This window comes from Hemitrygon akajei, chromosome 3 (genome assembly GCF_048418815.1).
Source record: "Hemitrygon akajei chromosome 3, sHemAka1.3, whole genome shotgun sequence".
Lineage (NCBI taxonomy): Eukaryota > Metazoa > Chordata > Chondrichthyes > Myliobatiformes > Dasyatidae > Hemitrygon > Hemitrygon akajei.
This window is the reverse complement of record NC_133126.1, coordinates 66559851-66573376: the sequence shown is the minus strand read 5'-3', so window position 1 is coordinate 66573376 and position 13526 is coordinate 66559851. Positions and strand designations below refer to the sequence as shown.

At 45.6% G+C, this 13526-nt stretch overlaps 1 protein-coding gene across 1 annotated transcript in view; it reads left to right on the top strand.

Moving 5' to 3' along the window:
- Positions 1-10759, top strand: part of opn6b (opsin 6, group member b) — a 92952-nt gene extending 82193 nt beyond the window's left edge. The window contains exon 6 of the mRNA XM_073038985.1: positions 10325-10759. Coding sequence (XP_072895086.1) covers positions 10325-10759 — 435 coding nt within the window. The remainder of the gene's footprint in view (positions 1-10324) is intronic.
- Positions 10760-13526: the final 2767 nt, after the last annotated feature.

The window sequence follows — 13526 nt, the reverse complement described above, 5'->3', positions numbered from 1 at the left end:
TCTCTCGTCCAGGGAGACAGCTAAACTGTTGTGGCGCTGGGGTGGGGGGGGGGGTCATTCAGGCAGCTGAGGTGGATCAGATAGCCAAGGGCGTCCAGCCCCAGGATATGATTGCTTGGGGTCTCCGGCAGTCCCGTAAAACGTGCCCCCTCCTTCACTCCAGCTGATTAGAGAGATGCGGGAGGAGGAGCACGTGTTGGAGCCGCGAGAGGACTCTGTCAGCAGGATACAGTCCTCGGTAGTAGCCCTTTGTGGTGAAGTGACTGGGGCCAGCCCAACCCAGGGGAATGGTAAAGGAGATGGTGGCAGAGCTGAGAACTGAGACATCCCAGGTGTTAACAGCGGGTGTGGACATTCCGTATGATAGGACTGCTAGAGAGGGGCCCCCCCAAGGGGACGGACTACGCAGAGGGCTACGGGTGGGTGGTAGCGTGTGCTATAACTGTGGGGAAGAGGGACACTTCTGGCGGGAATGTGTGTGGCAGGAAGCCCCTCGGAGAGCAAGGCCCCAGGTACCTAAGCAGGGAGAGGTGTCGTGAAACTTAGAGGAGACCCAGTGAGGGAACGGCCTGGTGTCTCTGGGGGAACACATTCCCAGCAATGTACCAAGGAACTCCTGAAAGCAAAAGATCCTATTCCTGAAGGCTTAGTGGGACCACACTCCAATGTGTCGCTACGGATAGAGGGAATATACACTAAAGCCATACTCGACACCGGGTCACAGGTCACGTTACTGTACTGTTCGTTTTACAACCGGTATCTGAAGCATTTACCCTTGACACCATTCAGTGTACTGGAGATCTGGGGTATCAGTGCTGGTGATTATCCAAACGACCGTTATTTGTCAGTGAAACCGGAGTTCTCGGTGGCTGATGTGGGAGTGTCTGAGGTTCTTGATACAGTGGTGCTGGTTTGTCCGGACCCTGTTGAGATGGGCGGCGTTTCAATTCTGGTGGGGACCAACACCCCTCTTGTGAGGAGGCACATGGGGGAAGGCGGGTGAGAGCTTTCTGGGGACATTGTCCGTGCACCCGGTGTTTTGAGCTGCTTTTGAGGAAGCGCATGGCAGCATTGGGCCGGATACCGAATTTAAACAAGACTGTGTGGTTCACCCAGTCGAAGCCAATGGGGAAGTAGTGAGAGTGATGGGGACCCCCAAATTTCCTGGAGTGCCTGAGGGCGAAGCCCTCTTAGTGGATGCTCTGGAAGACCATGAAGGGGAGTCAGGATTTCCGGCTGGGATACTGCTGAGGCCCGAATTGCAGAAACCCTCCGTTGTACAGGCAAGCAGGATGGCAGTGATCGTGAGGAACACTACGAAGAGGGAGGTCACCTTCAAGTGAGGGATGCCCCTGGCGTATTTGTTTCCAGTGACAGTAATGTCTAGCGCCCCCATGAGGCACGCCAGGGAGAAACTATCGGAAAAGAGGAGAAAGTTGACCGCTGAGTCATTCAACTTTGGGGACTCCCCGGTGCCGCTGGGTTGGAAAAGGAGGCTGGTAGAGAAGATGTTGAAGCTGGAAGTGTCTTTTCCATTGGCGAGTTTGATATGGGTTGTTCCAAGAGTACTTGTCACACTGTCGGGGTGACCGAGGACACCCCGTTTAGAGAGGGGTCACGGCGACTGGCCCCTGCAGATGTGCGGCAGCATTTGTGTAAGGTAAAGGAAGCTGGGATCATCAGAGTCCCGAAGCCCCTATGCGTCTCCAATAGTAGTGGCCCAGAAGAACGGGAAAGTTCGCATGTGTGTGGACTATAGGACTCTGAACAGGCGCATCGTCCCTGACCAGTACACGGTCCCAAGGATGGAAGCCACACTGGCCTGTCTGAGTGGAGCGAAGTGGTTTAGTGTGCTGGATTTAAGGAGTGGATATTACCAGATCCCCATGAGTGAGGCCGACAAAGGGAAGACGGCATTTATATGTCCCCTAGGATTCTTCCAGTTCGAAAGGATGCCCCAGGGCATATCGGGAGACCCTGCAACCTTCCAGCAGGTCATGGAGAAGATGGTGGGGTATCAACGCTTGAGGAGTTGGTGTATTTCGATGACCTGATAGTATTTGGATCCACTTTGGAAGAACATGAAGCAAGGCTACTGAAGGTGCTCGGTCGCCTGAAAGATGAAGGGTTAAAACTTTCCCTGGACAAGCGCCAGTTTTACTATGTCGGACACATAATCTCACGGAATGGAATGGCTGCAGATCTGGCTAAGATAGAAGCGGCGACCACTTGGCCAAGGCCCCAGACTGTGAGCGCTCTGCGCTCGTTCCTTGGGTTCTGTGGTTACTATTGAGGATTCGTGAAGGGCTATGCCAAAGTGAGTCATCCATTGAATCAGCTTCTGTGCGGTTACCCTCCCTTGGGGAAGAAAGGGAGGGGGAAAGAAGGACAGGAGGATGGAGAATATCTGAAGGGTCGGAGCCTTTTGGACCGAGGTGGGATGTAAAATGTGAGGAGGCCTTTCAGTCGCTGAAGGAGCTGCTGACCCAGGTGCCGGCTTTTGCGGATCCCCGATTGCCGTATGTACTGCACTCAGATGACAGCCGAGAGGGTTTATGGGGCGTCCTGTATCAGAATCAGGGCACCAGGTTGAGGCCCATTGCCGGAGTTTGACGCCCTCCGAGAGAAACTATCCCACGCGCAAGTTGGAATTCCTGGCATTGAAATGGGCCGTGGTGGATAAGCGGAGTGACTATCTCTACAGGGCCAAGTTTGAGGTGAGGACGGACAACAACCCCCTAACTTATATCCTGACCTCAGTGAAACTGGATGCCACAGGCCATTGGTGGTTGGCAGCGTCGTCCGCCTATGATTTCAGCCAGGGAGCTGGAACATTGATGCTGATGCTATGTCCCGACGGGTGCACGAGGGACTGGACAGGGACGAGGAGTGGGAGAGCATTCCTGCCCCTGGGGTGAAGGCCTTGTGTCAGTTTGCCATCACTGTGAAGGCAGAGGATAAGGAGAGGCCGGATCGAGCAGTGGATCAATTGGGAGCTTCTGATGACACCATATCCCAGGTTTACTGTGACCTGACTGCTCTGAAGACAAACCAGCTGCCGGAATTGAGTTCTGGGGAAGGGGCAGCTGCTCGGCGAGATGATCTGGGCATCGGTACTATATGGTCCGTGGTTGAAAAGGGAGACATGGCTCAGGCGGAGAAGACGAAACACACGTTGGTGCCTCCATTACTGAGAGAATGGCCTCGGCTGGAGTTGAAGAACCAGATCTTACACTGGGTCACGTCACCCCCGGACCGACCCCAGCGTTGCCAGCTGGTTCTGCCCAAGAAGTATCGGAGGATGGCGTTGAAGTCGCTTCATTAATATTTTGGACATTTGGGGGTGGAAAAGATATGGATTGCTCAGAGACCGGTGTTACTGGCCCCGAATGAAGTTGGAGGTTGAAGAATACAGCAAGTCATGCATTCGACGCAGACACTACATACGCGGGCAGCTCCTTTGTCCCACTTGCAGAGTGCGGGGCCTCTGGACCTGGTGTGTACGGATTTCCTGTCCATAGAACCCGATGCCAGCAACACTGCGAATGTCTTAGTCATCACGGACCACTACACCAGATATGCTCAGGCTTTTCCTACCAAGGACCAGAGGGCGACTACGGCGGGAAAAGTGTTATGGGAGAAGTATTTTGTTTATTATTGCCTTACCAGGTAGATACATAGTGACTAGGGACGGGACTTAGAGAGCAGACTCATCTATGAGCTACTAGGCATGCATGGAGTTGAGAAGTCGAGGTCCATGCCCTATCACCACAGGGAAATCCCAAGCCTGAGAGGTTTAATCGGATCTTGCTGGACATGCTCAGGAACCTGTAGATCAGCAAGAAAAACAGGTGGAGTCAACATATTGGGCATCTGGTTCACTGTTACAACTGTACTCGAAATGAAGCTACTGGGTACTCGCCATATTATCTGATGTTTGGGCGCGAGGTGAGTTTGCCCATTGACCTTGTTTTGGGACTGATGAGGGTGACTTACCACCAAAGACTTATCTGAAGTATGTGTCTGATATGAGGAGAGAGCTGAAAAGGGCTTATGAATTGGCTGGGGTCGCGGCCACCAAGCAGGATCGAGGAAATACGAGGAGCTATGATCAGAAGGTGAGGTTCTCCCAACTCCTGCCAGATCAAGTCCGCATAAGGAATTTGGGGCTACCGGGAAAGCACAAGTTGGCTGGCCACACCCTAAGTGGTGGAGAGTCAGATGCCAAACCTCCGGGTGAAACCAGAGGAGGGGAATGGGCCTGTCAAGATTCTCCATCGAAACCACCTTTTGCCCCTGGGACAAGAGGTGCAGGTGGACCCAGAGCCCAACTTGGTACCTACACCTAGTAAGAGGACTCTGCGAAAACACAGGACACCGGGCCGCAGCAGGAGAGGCTGGGGCGGGCCCCACCCATGAGAAGGATACTGATTCGGAGAATGATGATCTGGATGTGTGGTACATGCTGCCTTTCGCTAACTCCCCATTGATTGAGACAGAGACTCCTGGCCCCTCTCCCACTGAGTCGGCGGGGTGGGGGGGGGGAACTATCTGTGGGCAGCCTGGGTTACAGCAGAACCCTGAAGGAGAGGAAGCGGGGCCTGGACACGGGACAGAGGGCTCCGAGTTGCAGGGGGGCATGAGTGATAGATTGGGGGAAGGACTCGCCAAGTAGACCCGAAGAATCCCCAGTAGCGTCTGAGCCTGAAGAGTTAGGTGAGGAGGTACAGAGGTCTCAGAGAATTAAGAGAACACTGAATAGGTTGGCCTATGTAGCACCTGGAGAACAGGGCATGATCTCTACTGTTTTGGGGAGCTATGTCACTGCCTTTTGCACCTGGATTGGGCTTTGTGTTTTGCAGGAAGGGTTAGCAAATTATCTCAATGTCATGAGGACACGACTAAATTCGGTGGGGGGAGCATGTAACACACTCTAAGGTTTCACTGCTAAGGCTAATGTAATGGCTTCTATGTAATGTTCCACTGTTAAGGTAATGGTTTCTCTGTAGCAGCAATGTTTGGGTTATGACTGGAGATAACGGGACTTTGAAATACAATGGCTATCCAGTGGGAGAAATGTTGTTCTTTCTTGTGTCTGGGAGCCGGGTTTTTCGCGGTCTTTTGTCAAGGAGAGATGAAGAGGAAGGACACATGTGGAGAGAGCTGGTAGACCACCGGACGGAGTGGACTGGGATCTGAGGGTCCGAAGGTCGGCAATGTTCGGAGGAGAGCGATGGTGGAAGAATGACTACTGAGTGAGCTCCAATGTAATTTTGACTTGGGCCCTTTGTTTTTTTTATTTTCATTACTGACCCTATATTCAGATTAAGATTCATATGGTATGTTATGTAGGACTAGATGTTAATATCCCTTATTTGCCCTTAATATCCCTTATGATATAAAGTCTATCATTTGATTGCATATGTGTGCTGTCTGATATTTTGCATTGTGAGTTGTAACTGGGGGTACATTACACAGCATCCACACAAATGTGATGACCCAGTTTGGCAGGGCCAAGGGCTGATTCCCCTAGACGAACGCGAGCTGGGCATGCCTGAGGGTCACATTCCTTTCCTAATTGCAGCCAAAAAGTTCTATTTTAACTTCATCAGTCCACAGGACTTGTTTCCAAAATGCATCAGGCTTGCTTAGATGTTCCTTTGCAAACTTCTGGCACTGAATTTTGTGGTGAGGATGCAGGAAAGGTTTTCTTCTGATGACTCTTCCATGAAGGTCATATTTGTGCAGGTGTCACTGCACAGTAGAACAGTGCACCACCACTCCAGAGTCTGCTAAATCTTCCTGAAGGTCTTTTGCAGCCAAACGCGGGTTTTGATTTGCCTTTCTAGCAATCCTATGAGCAGTTCTCTCAGAAAGTTTTCTTGCTCTTCCAGACCTCAACTTGACCTCCACCATTCCTGTTAACTGTCATTTCTTAATTACGTTACGAACTAAGGAAACAGCTACCTGAAAATGCTTTGCTATCTTCTTATAGCCTTCTCCTGTTTTGTGGGCATCATTCATTTTAATTGTCAGAATGCTAGGCAGCTGCTGATTGGTGAGGAGTCAGGGTATTTATAAAGCTTTGAAATTTGCATCACCTGGCCTTTCCTAACGATGACTGTGAACAAGCAATAGCCTTAACAAGCTAATTAGGTCTGAGAGCTTGGTAAAAGTTATCTGAGAGCTCAAATCTCTTGGGGTGCCCAAACTTTTGCATGGTGCTCCTTTCCTTTTTTCACTCTAAAATTGTACAAAATAAAAATAATACACTAATCTTGCTTAAAATGTTGAAAAGAATGTTTCATCTTTAACTTTATGACTTTTGGAAGGGCAGGTGATGCGTCAGAAGTTTGCAAAGTAACATCTAAACAAGCCTGATGCATTTTGGAAACAAGTCCTGTGGATTGATGAAGTTAAATTAGAACTTTTTGGTCGCAATGAGCAAAGGTATGTTTGGAGAAAAAAGGGTGCAGAATTTCAAGAAAAGAACACCTCTCCAACTGTTAAGCATGGGGATGGATCGATCATGCTTTGGGCTTGTGTTGCAGCCAGTGGCACGGGGAACATTTCACTGGTAGAGGGAAGAATGAATTCAATTAAATACCAGCAAATTCTAGAAGCAAACATTACACAGTCTGTAAAAAAGCTGAAGATGAAAAGAGGATGGTTTCTACAACAGGATAATGATCCGAAACACACCTCAAAATCCACAATGGACTACCTCAAGAGGCACAAGCTGAAGGTTTTGCCATGACCCTCAGTCCCCCGACCTAAACATCATCAAAAATCTGTGGATAGACCTCAAAAGAGCAGTGCATGCAAGACGGCCCAAGAATCTCACAGAACTAGAAGCCTTTTGCAGTGAAGAATGGGTGAAAATCCCCCAAACAAGAATTGAAAGACTCTTAGCTGGCTACAGAAAGCATTTACAAGCTGTGATACTTGCCAAAGGGTCTGTACTAAAGTACTGACCATGTAGGGTGCCCAAACTTTTGTTTTGGGCCCTTTTCCTTTTTTGTTATTTTGAAACTGTAAAAGATGGAAATAAAGAAGTAATCTTGCTTAAAATATTAAAGAAATGTGTCATCTTTAACTTTATGCCTTTTGGAAATCAGGTCATCTTTCACTCACTTAGCTATTCACAGTAACAGAAATTTTGACAAGGGGTGCCCAAACTTTTGCATGCCGCTGTACCAATATAGCCGGCTGCTCTCCCTCCCCTCCAAAATGCTGTGGATGCAACCCAAGTTGACCCTGACCCTGGCACTTGGAAGGCAACATACCATCCGGGAGTCCCGTTCACATCCACAGAATCTCCTGCCTGTTCCCCTCACTAGTGAGTCCCCTATCACTACCACTCCTCCCCTACTCTCCCTCTGCACCAAGTGTCCATACTCAGTGCCAGTAACCCAGTCTCCGGATTCCCTTACTACCTGGAAGGATGTTCATGTTTAATTCAAAAGAATAATCTGATTTAGTCACACAAATAATGTGGCAGCTAGGACAGATCAGAAGAAGGGTATTCTCTGCAGTGTGACACATCTCCTTACGCCCAATAGCCTTTCCCCTATCTACAAATTCCAGGTCAGCATTGTGATAAAATACTCCTAATTGCTTGAAAGAAGCTGTAATAATACATGAATCTTCAGGACAAAGCAGTCCCTTGAATGACACCAAGCCCATGGCCTGAGCATTTATTTCTGTAATACCTTCTACTAAATACATGACTGTGCCCTGCTCAAGCTGATTGGCAGCTCTGCCAATCACCACTACCTCACAAGAAAAGGGCAAAAGGAAATATCACCACTTCTTATTTTCCCTCATTTCAGGAAGGTTGTTTCATTTGTCCAACAGCAAAATATGTCTCCTCTGCTCCATGCTACCTCTTACATGTTAGGAAGCTAGGATCAGGAGTAGGATACAAAGATCGACAAGCACCTTCCAATGATTAATGAATTGACAGTGGATCTGTGGCTGAAACATAGAAAATGTACAGCACAATACAGGCCTTTCAGCCCACAAAGTTGTGCCGAGCATGTCCCTACCTTAGAAATTACTAGGCTTACCTATAAGCCCTCTATTTTACTAAGCTCCATGTACTTACCTAAAAGTCTCTTAAAAGACTCTATCGTATCTGCCTCCACCACCGTTTCCGGCAGCCCATTCCACGCACTCACCACTCTCTGAGTAAAAAACTTACCCCTGACATCTCCTCTATACCTACTTCCCAGCACCTTAAGCCTGTGTCCTCTTGTGGCAATCATTTTAACCTTGGGAAAAAGCCTCTGACTATCCACACAATCAATGCCTCTCATCATATTATACACCTCTATCAGGTCACCTCTCATCCTCCTTCATTCCAAGGAGAAAAGGCCGAGTTCACTCAACCTGTTCTCATAAGGCATGCTCCCCAATCCAGACAACATCCTTGTAAATCTCCTCTGCATTCTTTCTATGGCTTCCACATCCTTCCTGTAGTGAGGCAACCAGAATTGAGCACAGTACTCCAAATGGGGTCTGACCAGGGTCCTATATAGCTGCAACATTACCTCTCGGCTCCTAAATTCAATTCCACAATTGATGAAGGCCAATACGCCATACACCTTCTTAAACACAGAGTCAACCTGCGCAGCTGCTTTGAGCGTCTTATGAACTCAGACCCCAAGATCCCCTGATCCTCCACACTGCCAAGAGTCTTATCATTAATACTATATTCTGTCATCATATTTGACCTACCAAAATGAACCGCTTCACACATATCTGGATTGAACTCCATCTGCCACTTCTCAACCCAGTTTTGCATCCTATCAATGTCCCACTGTAACCTCTGACAGCCCTCCACACTATCCACAACACCTCCAACCTTTGTGTCATCAGCAAACTTACTAACCCATCTCTCCACTTCCTCATCCAGATCATTTATAAAAATCACGAGGAGTGAGGGTCCCAGAACAGATCCGAGGCACCGACCTCCATGCAGAATATGGCCCGACTACAACCACTCTTTGCCTTCTGTGGGCAAGCCAGTTCTGAATTCACAAAGCAAGATCTCCTTGGATCCCATGTCTCCTCACTTTCTCAATAAGCCTTGCATGGGGAACCTTACCAAATGCCTTGCTGAAATCCATATGCACTACATGTACTGCTCTTCCTTCATCAATGTGTTTGGTCACATCCTCAACAAATTCAATCAGGCTCGTAAGACACAACCTGCCCTTGACAAAGCCATGCTGACTACTCCTAATTATATTATACCTCTCCAAATGTACATAAATCCTGCCTCTTAGGATCTTCTCCATCAACTTACCACCCACTGAGGTAAGACTCACTGGTCTATAATTTCCTGGGCTATCTCTACTCCCTTTCTTGAATAAGGAAACAACATCCGCAACCCTCCAATCCTCCGGAACTTCTCCTGTCCCCCTTGATGATGCAAAGATCATCGCCAGAGGCTCAGCAATCTCTTCTCTCGTCTCCTACAGTAGCCTGGGGTACATCTTGTCCGGTCAAGAGTTGACTTGGATTATCAAAATTCTTCCAGACCCAGATTTCAACAAACAATTGACACAAAAAAATTAGCATTTGTGAATCTTAACTACCTTTTACATGCAGAAGCTTTTAACTCTACTTGCTCAAAGTAGTTTCTTCTCCCAGCCAACAAAAATACTTTCTCTCCATCTTCCCTATCAGTTCCCTTCAAAGTTAGTTTGAGTGGCATGGTAGTGTAGTGGCTAGCACAACGCTTTACAGTATCAGCAACCTGGGTTCAATTCCCGCTGCTGCCTGTAAGGAGTTTCTACATTCTCCCCCTGACACCATGGGTTTCCTCCTGCTGCTCAGGTTTCCTCCCACAGTCCACAGGCATACTGGTTGATTGGTCACTGTAAATTGTCCCATGACTAGGCTAGGATTAGACTGGGGGATTGCAGGGTAGCTTGCTCAAAGGGCCGGAAGTGTCCATTCTGTTTTTTTTATTATTACAATAATAAACTTGGGCTTTGTGAAGATGTACGGAGGCCACAATAAGAATTGTTATGAGCTAGGGTCAAAGATCAACTGAAGCTGAAGATGATGGTCTGAATTATGCTACCATGCTTTGCCATGATTCAATATTTAATTTGTAGAAGATTAGCATCAGATTGTACAATCCAAAATATATAGCAAAAAGCTGGCAATATGAAGCACAAGATGCAGTCAGGCTTTTTGTGGAAAGAGTGAAGCAGAAGCAACAAAACTTCATGTAGAATACAACTGAGAAGTTGAAAAAATTGATTCTCTGTTTTAACCATTGTTGTAACAATTGATGTTTTCTGCCTTACAGGTGTCCTTTGTGATCTGTACAGCCTTCATTCTGGCTTGGTCCCCTTACGCAGTCATCTCAATGTGGTCAGCATGTGGGTTCAGCACACCAGCAATCTCAAGTATACTGGCATGTCTTCTTGCCAAATCTGCCAGCTTCTATAACCCCATCATTTACTTTGGCATGTGCCCCAAGTTTCGCAAGGAGGTCCAAGCTCTGTTCCACTGCTTGAAGGAAAGCGGTGATGCAGGCACCATGAAATCTGGAAATCCATGTGTGGACAGGAAGGCGCCAGAGCTTGGAAATAAAGCTGACGAGTACCTGGTACTTCAGATTCCTGCATCGAAGAGATCAGACTTGAAAGCAGAACCAGAATCTGGTTTAGACACCAAACCAAATGTCAATGTGACTTCAAAGTTGAAAAATATGCAGAAAATTGAATCAGAACACCTTTAAGTTTTTAAGTTTCATTCCCAATTTCACTACCAATCTGTGGAAGCAGGGGTTTCATAATGAAATATTCTATGGTATTTTAGGATTTATTAATGATGTTTTGTTTGTGTTTGTTGTAGAACCAATTGTGAATACAAGTGTATGTGGTCTTAATCATTCCATTTGAGTTTCCGGTAATAATTAGAAACGTCAGTATGGAAACAACAGATCCCCAGTACTTGTCCAGACTTTTAATAGTACAGAAGCTGTTAACTCTTGGATGTAATCGGCTAGATTTTGCCTTACTCAATTAATTTTCACAAATGAAAATGTGCAGTGCAAAAGAGAGCAGTTTTGTTTATAATTGGAGTTTATTTTAAAATATTTATTGCATCCATTGGTTCCATAGAATATTTTTTGGGGGTGCCCAGGTGCCATTTTGTTTCAAAATGGGGTCTAATTTGCCCTTGCATATTTGACAGAAGGATGATTCAAGAGACTATATGAGGAGTGTACAGTCCAAGAACATGGTGACATCAATTAGCAAATGAGGTGGGTTTGACACCAATACTGCCTTTTTAAACTCACATTCCTGATAATAGCTTTTCTTAATTTCACCCATCTAACAATGACTAGAGTACAGTAATGGCCCAACTCTCCATCTCACTCCACCAGTGCTGTTTAAGGAAGCATTTCTGGTCAGTTGCTGATTTATTTCTACAGACAGTTCATAATAATTTTTAATTGCTTGCTGCTTTTTAAGTTTCTGAAAATCCACAGGAGGTGCTGTGGTCCAGTGCTGAAGGATATTCAGCTGACTTCAAGCTTCTACAATTATATGTACTCATTAGCACTACACTTGATTACTGTATGGCTGGGAGAGTGTACAGTTGAACAAATGCCAAGCCTCTAAGGCAGGGGCTCCCAACCTTTTTTATGCCATGGACCAATACCATTAAGCAAGGAGTTTGTGGATGCCAGGTTGGGAATCCCTGCTTTAAGGTCTAATTTTCCTCTGATAACCACTTTCTTCCTTTAAGATATTCCTGCAAAGTTGCACTTCACAAATGAAGAGATAACTCCAGGATTGATCTGTAAAGTGACAAGTGGGGGAAAGTAAAACCAAATGCATTTTGTGAATCGGAGTGTTGGATAACAGAGAAATATCTGCAGATGCTATCTTTCCCAAATATTTCAGCCTTGCTATTCCAGCAACCTCATTAAAGACAACTCCATTGGTGGTCAGCATTGACTGCCGATGGGGAAGGACATGCAGCTGTAGCTGCCATTCTCTTTTTATTTTATGCTGTAAAGAGTACACCCTGTTCAAATGATTATATTTTCCCTTTTTTGTGTGGAAGGAAAGGCTTGGAAAGGTGATATTGGTAATAGTTTCATGTAGATAACTCATTGTAACTAATAGGATTTTTTAAGACAAAATACCAATAGACATTTTCCATTGTGCCAGATAGTCATATGAATATTAATCTCTGAGACTCAAGAGATTCTGCAGATGCTGGAAGTCTTGAGAGCACACAAAATGGTGGGTAAACTCAGCCAGTCAACATTTTGGCCCAAAACTCTTCATCAGGACTGATGCCGAATCTCAGCCCAACACTAAAATTACTCACTTCCCTCCATAGATGCTGCCTGGCCTGCTGACAATTCATCTGCTCTCCGTACTTCATAGTAGATAGCAAGTGGAGATGAAAGCTGGCTGTGGTATCATTTTGTCTTTGAGAAGTATCATTTAATTGTTTCATTAAAGAAAGTAAAGGCAACAGAGAAACGATGTTGCAGAAAAATGAGAATGTTACAAACTGGACCAGAACCATCTCAACATTTTCTTTTCCAAGAGAATCACTGAAGAAGATGCAGGAATGTTCTCTGTTGGAATAGGGAACTGGTTTATAACCAAGTGTACAATCCCAACTCGCTCTTGCAAATCATATGGGAAGGACTTTAGTTTGGACGTACTATAAAAGGTTTGAGATCAATATGACATATTAGCTACCCCCTTACCCACCCCCCACCAGCTAATTTACAAATTAACTTGTTTAAATATACTTGTAAAATATCTGTGTTGCTCCAGTGTCACATTCCTTCCTGTTCACAGTCTAATGAGATATTTATAGTATAGTGCTTTCACAGCAATATATTCTTATTAATGAATGATATATTTCAAGAATTACAGTTTAGTGTGTGATACTCAAAGTGTTCTCTGCATTCCACAATCAGATTTGTTTCTGCAAAGTCACAGGATATCCCCCCATGTTAGAGGTACTATATAAATGCAGATTTTTAATATACCTAATTGTGAAATATATTGCTATTATGTAAAATGGAAAATTAGGCATTTTCATTATCTATTACTAAAGATACAATGTAAAGTGTGGAAATATTTTCCAGTTTCCTTATGATTGTATTTGTGGTGTATTCTGGTTTTAATGATTTCCAGTTTGGGGATGACTAACTGGTGATTTCCAGTTCTTTGGTTATTTTCAGTTCTTATTTATATGCTCGGTCAACTCTGCTTCTGATTTTTGTTTAACTGGAGTAACTTCCAGTTGTGTTCATTGTCATTTATGATTTTCTTAACTGTTAATTTCCATTCTGAGTAAATGCCTTTCAGGTTTGTTGATTTCCATTTCTGTCAACTTTCAGATGTGATATTTTTGAGTTTTCATGAATTTCTGGGTCTGGTATTTTTCCGTTCCAGTGATGTGGTGCTGCTGACTTTGATTCTGATATCTGGTTGTGTTGAAATCTTAGGGTTTCTAGATCTGACACA